The sequence below is a fragment of the Xyrauchen texanus genome, chromosome 21 (assembly GCF_025860055.1).
Source record: "Xyrauchen texanus isolate HMW12.3.18 chromosome 21, RBS_HiC_50CHRs, whole genome shotgun sequence".
NCBI lineage: Eukaryota > Metazoa > Chordata > Actinopteri > Cypriniformes > Catostomidae > Xyrauchen > Xyrauchen texanus.
Genome location: NC_068296.1, coordinates 3,140,524 through 3,155,408, shown reverse-complemented (window position 1 = coordinate 3,155,408; position 14,885 = coordinate 3,140,524). Strand labels below are relative to the sequence as shown.

General features: G+C 36.9%; 1 protein-coding gene across 1 annotated transcript in view; it reads right to left on the bottom strand.

Annotated features, from left to right (window-relative positions):
- The window catches only part of mapk8ip2 (mitogen-activated protein kinase 8 interacting protein 2), a 49,710-nt gene that overhangs the window by 24,757 nt on the left and 10,068 nt on the right, over window positions 1-14,885 (bottom strand). Inside the window, exon 2 of the mRNA XM_052151832.1 lies at window positions 5,081-5,186. Coding sequence (XP_052007792.1) covers window positions 5,081-5,186 — 106 coding nt within the window. The remainder of the gene's footprint in view (window positions 1-5,080; window positions 5,187-14,885) is intronic.

Here is a 14,885-nt window from a genome sequence, read left to right as displayed (position 1 = left end):
CAGCACTGATGATAGAGAAGGGCAGATACAGACAGACAGACAGACAGCACTGATGATAGAGAAGGGCAGATACAGACAGACAGACAGACAGCCTGACGATAGAGAAGGGCAGATACAGACAGAGCTGGATGCCCAGAGAGGGCAGGTTATGCCCGTACTGTAACCAAGGACAAACAGAAACAGAGCTGCACTTCTTAACCACCTGCCCTAATTATAATAACATTCGAAAACACTTCTTTCCCAAATTTGAAATAATTTGTCCCAACTTCAAAAAGTTGAAGAATGATGCACAAGCTCAATATTTACTTGGTGAACAAAGAGACTGCATTTCACTAGAGACTGCATTCACTTCAATACATCAATTCCTTCCACAAAAAGAGGGAAGAGTCGACCAAACAGTGATACGCCCATTTACACACACACACACACACACACACACACACACAAACACTCACTCACTCACTCACTCACACACTCACTCACTCTCACACACACACACACACACACACACTCACTCACACACTCACTCACTCACTCACTCACACACACACACACACACACACACACACACACTCACACTCACACACACACACACACACACAGTTGTGTTTCCATGTTTTATGGGGACTTTCCATAGACATAATGGTTTTTATACTGTACAAACTTTATATTCTATCCCCTAAACCTAACCCTACCCCTAAACCTAACCCTCACAGAAAACTTTCTGCATTTTTACATTTTCAAAAAACATAATTTAGTATGATTTATAAGCTGTTTTCCTCATGGGGACCGACAAAATGTCCCCACAAGGTCAAAAATTTCGGGTTTTACTATCCTTATGGGGACATTTGGTCCCCACAAAGTGATAAATACACGCTCTCACATACACTCACACACACACACACTCACTCACTCACTCACTCACACACTCACACACAAACACACACTCACTCACTCACACACACTCACTCACACACAAACACACACTCACTCACACACACACAAACACTCACACACACAGACACACACACACACACACAGACACACACACAAACACTCACACACACACTCACACACACTCACTCACACACAAACACACACTCACTCACACACACACACACACACACACACTCACTCACTCACACACACACAGACACACACAGACACACACACAACACACTCACACACACACACACACAAACACTCACACACACACACACAAACACTCACTCACTCACACACACACACACACACACAGACACACACAAACACACACTCACACACACACACAGACACACACAGACAGACACACACACTGTGTGTGTATGTGCAGAATCAGTGCCGATAGCTATGGCAAAAATATGATGTGGTCTGACACACTACATGAACCCAATTTCAGTCAATAAAAGACAAGATTGAGGACCGTCCAATCACTAGCCAGAATAAACTAGTCAATCTACCTACGGACTGAATCCATTTGTCACCAAGGCAGGTTAAGCGCCACAATCAAAGTTTATTTCAATATGAATGTTTGAATATTTCTGCTGAGGAGAGGAGAGAATGAGAGGAGAGATTCTGCATAGCAGCAAACTTCACTGGGTCATCAAGCCTTCTACTGCAGCCGTGGCACACAGCCACTGCAATACAACATTTACAATCCCTCAATGCAACCAACACACACACAGTCAAACCCAAATATTTCCACACTCACAATCACACTTAATCAATACTACCCCATAGGGAGAAACTAATCATCTAAATAGTGTGCACACACTAGAAGATGCTCTCAGAAATGTCAGAAACATCAATCACAATCAAATCGGCCCAGCGGGAGTCAGCTATTAAACGGCACTTTCCGTTAAAATCAACACTCACACATACTGTCATGAGCATATGTGAATATGTATAAGTTCAGCCCTGGAGGCTTTTAAAATGCAAATGAGCTCTTCGACATGCACGGGCGAGGAGTGAAGTGATGACACTATTTCCAACGGTGTGATGAGCTACATCCATAAATCCATATTTGAAGCAAACACGGTATACAGGCTGCTTTTCCTCGGGGCAGAAATGCACGCCGTTGAGCGTGATAGAGCTGGATTATGAAAGTGGAGCTCTGCTCACAACTTCCTCTCTAGGAAACTCATTAGCTACATTAGATGCTATTGCACTGACATTGTTTTGTTGTTTGACTTTTTTTCCCCATTCAATTTCAATTTTACATTCAAATCTTTATATGATATTAACATACCATAATATAATGTATTAAATATAATGCAAAACTAAAATGAGGAATAATAATAATTATTCAGGTGGCAAGTATACCGGCGATCGATACCGGCTGTAAAAATCCTGATCAAGGCATCCCCAAGTAGAATCGAATAGAATAGAAGATTTCCTCAAATAGAATAAAACCGAATAGAAAATATCATTTCCTCAAGTATTGAATAGAATAGAGTCTTCAAAAACAATAGAATAGAATAGAACACAATTGTACTTCAATGGAATGGAATAGCATGTTTCCCGTGAGTACTGTAGAATAGAATCAAATAAAATAGAATAAAATATTTTCTCAAATAGAATAGAACAGAATAGAATGCTTTCTCAGGTAGAACAGATTACAATACTTTCTGAAAAAGAATAGAATAATGGAATAGAAAATAACATTTCCTCAAGTAGAATTGAATAGGTTTTTTGGTAACACTTTTAATTAAAGTCCTACATTTGAGTTGAAATCCCAAGTTTCCCGTTTCCTCCTCTCCCATTTTAACCTTGTTACAAATGCATTATATTCTAAGGTATAACTATGAATAGGTAAGACATATAATGTATTATAATTGTGCTTACAATTAGAGAAGTTATAACATATTATAAGGTGCATTATGAAACATTATTAATGCCTTATAAAGCCTTTACAATGCATTATAAATATGGGCTTCATCTTCAAAAGAACAGGGTAGAATGTTTCCTCAAGCAGACAAGAATTGAATTTTTCCTCAAGTAGAATAGAATAGAATAGAATGTTTTCTAAAGTAGAATAGAATAGAAAAGAATAGGATGTTTCCTCAAGTAGAATAGAATAGAATGTTTCCTCAAGTAGAATAGAATAGAATGTTTCCTCAAGTGGAATAGAATAGAATGTTTCCTAAAGTAGAATAGAATAGAATGTTTCCTCAAGTAGAATATTATATAATGTTTTCTCAAGTAGAATAGAATAGAATAGAATGTTTCCTCATGTAGAATAGAATGTTTTCACAAGTAGAATAGAATAGAATGTTTTCTCAAGTAGAATAGAATAGAATGTTTCCTCAAGTAGAATAGAATAGAATGTTTTCTCAAGTAGAATAGAATAGAATGTTTTCTCAAGTAGAATAGAATAGAATGTTTCCTCAAGTAGAATAGAATAGAATGTTTTCACAAGTAGAATAGAATAGATTGTTTTCACAAGTAGAATAGAATAGAATGTTTCCTCATGTAGAATAGAATGTTTTCACAAGTAGAATAGAATAGAATGTTTTCTCAAGTAGAATAGAATAGAATGCTTTCTCAAGTAGAATAGAATAGAATGTTTCCTCAAGTAGAATAGAATAGAATGTTTCCTCAAGTAGAATATTATATAATGTTTTCACAAGTAGAATAGAATAGAATGTTTTCACAAGTAGAATAGAATAGAATGTTTTCTCAAGTAGAATAGAATAGAATGTTTTCTCAAGTAGAATAGAATAGAATGTTTCCTTAAGTAGAATAGAATAGAAGTTTTCCTCATTTAAAATAGAACGTTTTCTCAAGTAGAATAGAATAGAATGTTTTCTCAAGTAGAATATTATATAATGTTTTCTCAAGTAGAAAAGAATAGAATGTTTCCTCAAGTAGAATAGAATAGAATGTTTTCACAAGTAGAATAGAATAGAAGTTTTCCTCATGTAGAATAGAATGTTTTCACAAGAAGAATAGAATAGAATAGAATGTTTTCACAAGTAGAATAGAATAGAATGTTTTCTCAAGTAGAATAGAATAGAATGTTTTCTCAAGTAGAATAGAATAGAATGTTTCCTTAAGTAGAATAGAATAGAAGTTTTCCTCATGTAGAATAGAATGTTTTCACAAGTAGAATAGAATAGAATGTTTTCTCAAGTAGAATATTATATAATGTTTTCTCAAGTAGAAAAGAATAGAATGTTTCCTCAAGTAGAATAGAATAGAATGTTTTCACAAGTAGAATAGAATAGAAGTTTTCCTCATGTAGAATAGAATGTTTTCACAAGAAGAATAGAATAGAATAGAATGTTTTCACAAGTAGAATAGAATAGAATAGAATGTTTTCTAAAGTAGAATAGAATAGAATGTTTTCTTAAGTAGAATAGAATAGAAGTTTTCCTCATGTAGAATAGAATGTTTTCACAAGTAGAATAGAATAGAATAGAATGTTTCCTCAAGTAGAATAAAATAGAATAGAAGGTTTCCTCATGTAGAATAGAATAGAATGTTTCCTAAAGTAGACTAGAATAGAATGTTTCCTCAATTAGAATAGAATATAATGTTTTCTTAAGTAGAATAGAATAGAATGTTTCCTCATGTAGAATAGAATAGAATGTTTTCACAAGTAGAATAGAATAGAATATAATGTTTTCTTAAGTAGAATAGAATAGAATGTTTCCTCATGTAGAATAGAATAGAATGTTTTCACAAGTAGAATAGAATAGAATATAATGTTTTCTTAAGTAGAATAGAATAGAATGTTTCCTCATGTAGAATAGAATAGAATGTTTTCACAAGTAGAATAGAATAGAATGTTTCTTCAAAAAGATTAGAATGGAATAGAATGTTTCCTCAACAAGAAAATAATTAGAATAGAATATAATGTTTCCTTAAGTAGAATAGAATAATAGAATACAATGATTCCTCAAACAGAATAGAACTGAATATAATGTTTCCTCAAGCAGAACTGAATAGACTTGTTAAATAATAGATAAGAATGTTTCCTTAAGTAGAATAGAATTATAGAATAGAAAATAATATTTCCTTGAGCAGAACAGAATAGAGTAGAATAGAAAAGAATAGATGCACTGTGAATGGTACATACCTTTTCATAAGGGTCAGAGTCATAGTTCAGGCCAATGCCGCAGTCATCTGTGATCTCAGACAAATCTTCATCATCAAACTCCTCCAGACTGATGTCATGAGCTGGCCTGCACACACAAACACAACATAATCAACAGTCCATACACATCCTGAAGTCAAATCCATTCCAATGGATCACAATGCTGCTTGTGACAGATAGAAGCACATTCTTAAAATTGTGTGTGTGTGTGTGTGTGTGTGTGTGTGTGTGTGTGTGTGTGTGTGTGTGTGTGTGTGTGTGTGTGTGTGTGTGTGTGTGTGTGTGTGTGTGTCTGGGGAACTGATCTGAATTATGAACTGACATAATATATCAGCTGATTATGTACGTACACACACAGGTCACAAGCCAAGCACTACAACAAAGTCACTCAGTCTATCACTCTATCATACACATGTGTGTGCACACCTACACACAAACACGGCCATTTCAATTCCCCCTCAGCTAAGATGTGGCTACAACACCTTTATATCACAACATAATTTACTTCCACCCCCCCCCCCCTTTCATCATTGAAGTGGGTTAGCATGCTGCTAAATATGGTAAGCCTCTGTTTTGCCATGTTTGGCTCATCAACATGCATTAACCCGGATTCTGGTTTGTGCTAGCTGCTAACACATGGACGATTTCATCTCTGCCGAGCCCCATTCAGCTGACAGTACTGCTGCAATGCAGCGTTCCACAGTTACAGCACCACACATCCCTAACGTTTGGAGGAAGGGGGAGGAGAGAGAGTCTTGTTTACTCAGTGCACTTGTCTGACAATGTTGATATTTTTCCTATATAGATCTGGGATTAGAAGCACATGGCCCTGTATAATGCTTTAATTGAATAATAATAATTAGTATGGCTATTATGCACCTAATGTTCTTCAGGAAATCATTTCGGTGCTGGTCTTATGTTACAAACTATCACAGAGGATTTAATACATGTAAAAGGAAAGTTCTGTCTCTAAAATCTGATTGTAAAATAGCTGATGCATATCTGAAACATCAGTTGAATTTTAATTCATGCACAAGGAATGAGCAGATGAGTGTTGCTTCGTGATTGAGGAATGAAAGTGTGTGATTTATGTTTAGGTTTACCACAGACCGTATTTTACTCATAAATCTAAAACGGCCATTATAAAAGCCCATTGGAAAATCCAGAGGGAACCCATGGCGAATTCTCTTCCTGAACAGCTCAATACTAGAGTACTGTTAATCCCACGTGCAAAAATGCTCACAATCGCTAAACAGGGGCGTTCACATATTTGTGGTGTTGTTTATCAATGTGTAAAATAGGCTAGAGTTTAGCAAACATAGCAATCTGAAATCTAATGTATTATTTAGTGAAAATGTTCACTGACCGTTGATCTCCTGTGCAAGCATGTTAGGGCACGAGAGCAAAAGTTCCCACAACCCCCTCGAGACATTGGGGCGTTCAAGCAAAAACTTGTTTTGTTTATCTAAAAACAGGTCCAACACAGCGATAGTGAGCACAGAACACAACACAGCAACACAAAACAGAACAGAACTTACTAAACATGTCTGAAGAGTTTGTAGTCAAAGAATTGATGCATTTCTATGCCCAGCCTTATTATTAGTAGTATTCAGAAATCAATCAGAAACACAGAAGAGGCTACAGGCATCCACAGTCACACCGTGTCCTAACCTGACGGCAAACGACACATGATAAAAGGGATATTTTCTATGTTAATCAAAGTTTTTGTCCTAATCAGCAGTGACGAGCAGCGGTAATTCTATCATCATTTATTTTCTATTTTCACCCACACGCGGGTAACTCCATCCACTGAATAACGCTTTGCCCACTCACGAAAATTGAGTCCTATATTTCAGTTTGTTTCTCATCAAATCTTATCGTATACTTTCATAACAATCATGAGTCTCATGAATAATTAATTAGACTTCTGAATGATACTTTTGTGTTCTTTTGAAGCTTGAAGAGGTGTCACCATAAACTGCCATTGTATGACATCACAAAGCACAACATTTATTTACAATTTCTCCCTTTGTGTTCAGGAACAGTTTTGGGTGAACTATCCCTTTAACATTGTGTTTATTGCTAATCAGAAATATGCAGTTGTTACCTTAATGAGCTAACTGGTAAAAAGAAAAAGAAAAACGTTGTTGTTAAATGTTATTTGATTTATTAATATTAAATTATATTTTTGACATATTATACACAATGGCGGCCAAAGGTTTGGAATAATGTACAGATTTTGCTCTTATGGAAAAAAATTTACTTTTATTCACCAAAGTGGCATTCAACTGATCACAATGTATAGTCAGGATATTAATAACGTGAAAAATTACTATTACAATTTGAAAATAACGTTCAAAACTTCTTAAACTACTCCAAAGTGTTCTCATCAAAAAATCCTCCACGTGCAGCAAAGACAGCTTTGCAGATCCTTGTTATTCCAGCGGTCAGTTTGTCCAGATACTCAGGTGACCTTTCACCCCACACTTCCTGTAGCACTTGACCTTTCACCCCACACTTCCTGTAGCACTTGACCTTTCACCACACACTTCCTGTAGCACTTGCCATAGATGTGTCTGTCTTGTCGGGCACTTCTCACGCACCTCACAGTCTAGCTGATCCCACAAATGCTCATTGGGTTTAAGATCCGTAACACTCTTTTCCATTTATCTGTTGTCCAATGTCTGTGTTTCTTTGCCCACTCAAACCTTTTCTTTTTATTTTTCTGTTTCAAAAGTGTCTTTTTCTTTGCAATTCTTCCCATAAGTCCTCCTGAGTCTTCTCTTTACTGTTGTACATGAAACTGGTGTTGAGCGGGTAGAATTCAATGAAGCTGTCAGCGGAGGACATGTGAGGCGTCTATTTCTCACACTAGAGACTCTGATGTACTGATCCTCTTGTTTAGTTGCACATCTGGTCTTCCACATCTCTTTCTGTCCTTGTTAGAGACAGTTGTGCTTTGTCTTTGAAGACTGTAGTTACACCTTTGTATCAAATCTGCAGTTTCATACAAAAGTGTACATACACAATATATACTGTAGTTGGACTCATGGTGAGACTAAACAGAAACTAACTGTCTAAACAAGTAAATACAGTTAAATCAAGACTCAAATAGATGAAACTGACAAATTTACTAGACAGATCCTGAAACAGGCAAGAATTCTGGGGCCATCAATGTACAGCTATGATTGGCATTGTAAAAATAATACTTCAATTACCAAAATGAAGAAAATAATGTGCTTGAATCAAAACAATAACAACCTTTATCCTCTGACAGCCTGCCATCCTGATCAGAGCACAAATACGAGAGCCAAATTACATGCGAATGAATATAATTCAACATGGGTCTTATGACCTTCTCGTGAGATGAACATGTGAGTGCAGAAAATAATCCCACACATACAAGTGAGGGTAAAATGACTGTTAAACGGGATACGTATTCTAACATATCTGTGCTCATCTGTGTATCATTCTGCGGTCTCATTCTACTCACATGGCAAAAAGATTAAGCATTTAATTGTCCATTAATTAATTTATTTGGGAGGCTACATGGTAAATGGTCTGCACTTATATAGCGCCTTTTTAACTTTAACGGTATTCAAAGCGCTTTACACTGTGTCTCATTCACCCATTCACACACACATTCATACACCAATGGTGGCAGAGCTAGCCTGCCATTGGGAGCAACTTGGGGTTCAGTGTCTTGCCCAAGGACACTTCCGCATGTGGAGTCATGTGGGTTGGGATTCGAACCACCAACCCTGCGAGCCGCCCCTGATAGCCTTATAATAAGTGGGATGTACGGTACAATACAATCAGCAGTCATGAGCTTGTTTACATGCACAATATTACACCGATTATACTTAATAAGCTGGCAATGTGTAAAAGCATTATAAACTGTGTTCTTATATCATATAATCAGTTAAAGGGATGGTGGTGGTGTAGTGGCTAAAGCACAGGGCTGTTAATCAGAAGGTTGTTGGTTCGAACCCCACAGTCACCACCATTGTGTCCTTGAGCAAGGCACTTAACTCCAGGTTGTTCTGTGGGGATTGTCCCTGTAATAAGTGCACTGTAAGTCGCTTTGGATAAAAGCATCAGCCAAATGCATAAATGTAAAATCAGCATATTTAAACACATTGAATGAGTGGGTAAGGTGTTTACATGGCATGCGAACTTGGTTTAATGGGCTCAAAATCTATAGGCCAGTGGTGGCTCAGTGGTTAAGGCTCTGGGTTACTGACCGAAAGGTTGGGGGTTTAAGCCCCCAGCATCGCCAACTGTTGGGCCCTTAACAAGGCCCTTGACCCTATCTGCTCCAGGGTGCTGTGACCCCAGCTTAGTTGGATATGCGAAAACAACTGCATTTCATTGGCTCTGTACTCTGCACAATGACAATAAAAGTTGAATCTTAATCTACCTGTGTCAATTGGGTTAATTGTGCCTATTACATTTCAAAAGTATTTTGATTACTGAATAGATTACTTTGCATTTTATTGTCATTTTTGTTTTTCATTTAAAGATGCTGTAAGTGATTTTTTTTATGGAATAAGTGTCATGAGACATCTCGCTGGTCTCTGTAACCACTCTAGACTCTGTAAATAGTAAATAAAAATGTGTCCGTTTGTCACTGAATTTGACGCTTTTGACCTGTCAATCATTTTGCACGTTCTCACAGTGTTGTAGTTGCAGCGAATTATTGAGGCATAATGCCATTTTTATGCCATGTTGTTCATAACAGTTGTCAGTTGAGGGCGCTGTTGTGCTGCTGTTGAGTTTAACAACAGTTTCTGCTCTTGTCGGTCTCAATAAAGCTCATCTGGTATTTTTGGAATGTGGGGTTATGGGGAAAGGGGCGTGGCTAATCCAACAGCTCAGTTTGACAGTTTTAATATTTAGTCTATTCAGTTAGAAAACATTTATCCATATAAATGATGTAATCCAAAGAGCGGTGAAACACTTTCTTAACTTATGTGTTACATTCATATGAGCAGACAGAGATGTAAGTTTGAAGTAAGTTTGGAGCAGCAGAAATAGAAATAAACCTTGTGTAAATTGTCACGTGAACCTTTAGCATTTCGCTAAGCTACAATGCTATTTCTGGCCATTTTGCATGCCCCCAATACCAGGCACGATCATATTTTTTTATCAAGAAAATCCACATTTGATCATAATTTTCTTGCTCTAATAAGACCTTTGATAGTAGGCAAAACAAATCTAATTCTTGATGAGACTTTTTGGTAATGGTAAACGGTCTGCACTTATATAGCACCTTTTTTAACCTTAGAGGTCACCAAAGCACTTTACAATGTGACTCATTCACACACTCATTCACACACCAATGATGGCAGAGCTGCCATGCAAGGCGCCAGCCTGCTATTGGGAGCAACTTGGGTTCAGCAACACAAAGACGAAAAGATTTCTTTTCTCCTATCTCCAGAGTCACAGATGGGACGTTATGCATGCAATTAATCATAGAAGAAACACCTGCTTTCCCAATGTACTTCTAACCTTTCCATAGACTCACTTATCCTTAACCATAGATTGTTTATTAAGGTTCTCTATTGAGCAGCATTTAAAAGCACCCGTGTTCACCATTTTCCAAAGCCGAATTTTTACACTCTAGTCTTCCCGGTAACCAACAGTTGGCCCCTTCTAGCCCGTTAATCCTAATTACAAAAGGTGGGGTATGTTTCAGGCCCTGGGGATGCACATACGCTGCCAGTCATCGCTGCTGCCATAGTAACGGGAGTTGTGCAGGGGGTGATGTCACACCATTACCAGAACCCCACAGAGACACAAGGCAGGTTAAGTAGGGTGAGGTCACCTCTGCAGCTATCACCACGACAACCACATCCCACCAGGGATGGGCTTAATTTGCTGAGTCATGCATCTATTCACTAGCTGGTTTGTTTTCAAACAATAGTAACTCCTGAATTGTTCGGTTTCTGGGGCATGCATTGAAAATTCAAGGAATGCATGTAATGTGAATGTACGCGATGAACATCCCATCATAATAAGGGGATATCACAAAGCCTAAAGTGTTGTTCCTTTGGCTGAAAACTGAACAGATGCACACAGAACAGGATTAAAATGACAGACATCAGTACTGAATTACTCATAGACCTTTCTGAGTATTAACAGATCATCTGCTTACAGTTCTAGGCAGTGTGCAATTGTAGACCATTATGAAAAATGCTATTTGTGACCACCATGTAAAAAGACTATAGGACTATTTACACCAGCCATTGGAGGAAGAAGAGAGAGAGAGAGAGAGAGAGAGAGAGAGAGAGAGAGAGAGATTCACTCATTGCACATACACTCTAATATATAAACCATATTTTATTTATTTAATTATTTGGGCATATTTATTTAAGTGTTAAACTGCTGGGTCGTTTTACTCACATTCAATAAGATCATCTTTCTGTTGCTGCAGTATCATAGTTATGATTATCAAATAAAGCCAATAAAACGTTATACTGTATTATGTGTCATGTTACCTTTAGACCTAATTTAGACCTATCACGTTGCATGCAGAGACTGCCTATTGATTTCAAATGCCATTTTTTCACACTTTTTTAACCTCTGAAATAGTTTACAATGGCTTTCTAAAGATCAAAATATATTCATTTATTCAGTGTCCCTTTGTCTCTGATAAACTGTGAAAGATACAAGAAAGACAGGTTTAAGTTGCATTTAATGGACTTGAGAGCGGTTTAAAGCTCCCGTTAATTTACGAGCATTTTACGCACTACTTAGATAATGATGCTTTTGAGAAACACGCCATAGAGATTAAGTATTACTTAAGTGCTACTAACTCACTTAGTGCTTCGGGAAACCCAGGCCTTATCTGTGGGGTTACAGGTTTTCGTTGTCATGGCAACGAAGTTGTAATATTGGTAATAACTTAACACAGATAAGGTTAGTAAATTTATTTCACACTAAAATCACGTTAATACGTATAATGTTTATGTCTAGTGGCTATACCTTTAAAAATGTGAGTATTTTAACATTTATGGATTGGCCCCATTCACTTCCATTGTAAGTGCATCACTGTAAAAAACATTTTTTATTTTTTTTATAAACGAAAGACAAGTCTAAAATAATTTTTTGTTGGAGATTTATGGCAATATTATGCCACAAATGCTGTTAACCCTGTAAAGCTATTTTTTTTTTAAATTGTCAAACAATAATTCTAGTTTTTAGTACCATTAGACAACCTAGAAATCAGAAATAATTAAAAACTGCACATGCTTTTTTTTTTTATGTATCATATTTGATACAGTAGGCTTTAAAGGTCATTATCCTCCTGAGGCCCAGAAATGTATTTGTGTGTAGGACATTTATTATATAATTTTTTCTTAGCCCATACATGCTACAGTTGTAAATCTTGGGGTATTATCAGAGGACTCCCTGGGCTTTTCAGAGATACCAAATATTTGAGAGTTTGACCATGACAACTTCCTCTCCTAGGTCTATAAATGGGTGTCAAGAACTTATGGTAAGATGACATTTTAACAGCTTGTGATGTAAAATAATGAGATCTTTATAATGACAGAGCAGGCTGCATATATGAAAATACACAGAAATATTAGTTCACGCTTTAAATATATCTTATAACATGTATATGTCAAAATATTCAAAGACCTGTGATTTTGTTGTGGTGGGCATGAATGTAATGTAATGGGGATTTGATACATGGATTTCAACAGCTGTTAGTAATAAAATAATATACAAAAGTTTAACCAAGCACAAGTTGCTTATATTCAGCAAATACTCGTTTTAAAATATCTGTAACAATATAATCATTACTGTCCCTTCTAGTTTATTAAAATAAGCTGCCATTTCTCACACAAGTCTGACACATAGATCGATATAAACATTGAAACCCCATTTTTCCCAAATAACCACGAGATGATGCCATAAACATGTGAACGTTACATACCATATTGAACAGAGAGTGAAACAGAAGCTGTTAAACGTTGTGTTTCATATTTGATACACACAGTGTTATAGGGTTCATTGAGATTGACTGAAATACGCCACATTATGAAAGATAAAACAGGTTGTGAATGTCATAAATGTACACTTGGCATGGTGACAGCATATGACTTTCATTCACACATTTAATGCTGTTTCTCACCCCACGAAGACAAAGAGAAAAAACTAAGCACTAAGGGACACTAATGAAGCAACACCAGAGAAAGCCCAGCACGTGTCAGTGCATACACACACATACACACACTTGACTGTATGTGTCTTTAATTATGAAGAAAGGAGTGGAAAAGGAAAAGACAGAACAAATCATGCATGTGCTCAACCTGCCAGAGAAAAGAGGTTAGTAATAGATCAATATAAATATGCAGGGAGCCTCATGTTTATTCTATGTCAGTGGATATAGGATGTCAATTTATATCTAAGTCATACTACATCATTCAACAATATCTTAAGAGATCAATTATATAACAGTTAATGCTTCAGAAACAATCCCTCTATGGATGATAAGTGTCATCAGAGCTGAAATCCCTACCGACATACACATCACTTATAATTACATTATGTCTGGTGACTTGATTAGACTATGATCAGCACTACTGATACACATTTAGTGAAGGTGAACCTTTGATCAATATATATGATCAGGACATACAGCGATTAGATCATGTCTTACACACAGACATTACAAAATATAGTAAGACATTTCAAACAGAAATAAGGAGGATTAATTTAAAGGGATAGTTCACCCAAAAATGTAAATTCAGTCATTGTTTACTCACCCCTGTGTTGTTATAACTGTATATGGCTAACTATCTTTTTCTGAACACAAAGGGAGAAATTGTGAATAAATGTTGTGCTTTGTGATGTCATACAATGGCAGTTTATAATGACCACCTCTTCAAGCTTCAAAAGAACACAAAAGTATAATTCAGAAATCATAAATTGTTTCATGAGAAACTGACCGTTGATCTCCTGTGCGCATTCATGATAGGACACGAGAGCAACAGTTCACGAAGCCCCCTCACGACATTGGGGCGTTCAAGCGAAAACTCGTTTTGTTTATCTAAAAACAGGTCCTCCACAGCGATAGTGCACACAAACCAGAGGACAGAACTAACTGAACATGTGTGTAGAGTTTCTAGTCGAAGAATTGATGCATTTCTGTGCCCAGCCTTATTTTTGGAACGTTTTTGGACCGGTGCCAGTTCACAGTGGACGGAGTTACCCGCACGCTGCCGAAAATAGAAAACAAGTGATGATATAATGTCTGATAGGAGATGCCGCTTAATGTGGCCGATCCTAGGGTAACTCTTGGAAACAACACGATGACTTCCCAAGTGATCATGTTGCAGTAACTACCCAGAACGCCATAGTAACCACCCACAACACCCTCACACCATAAGGGGGACTTCTGCATTGGCAAATCCTCCTCACATTCTGCCGTACTCTCACAATTGCAATTGCCAGCACAAATAAAAGTGACATCGTCTAACTGGGTTCTGATTTTATAATCATCAGACTTCCTTCACAATGTAACCTAAACTTATAGTCTACTCTTAAGGAACCGAGCAGATCAAAACATCAAAACAAATCATTTTTACATACATACCAATCAGACATGCAAGCATAGCACTGCTGTATTCCAAAGGGAGCAGCTATATGTAAACATACACAGCTTAAGGAGAGGCAGCTTTCATGGGAGTATTATTTACTGCATTAGTATGTTTATGTGTTGCATGTCTTCACACACATACAGAGCCACACTGTATTCCCAGTAAGTGAAATCCCG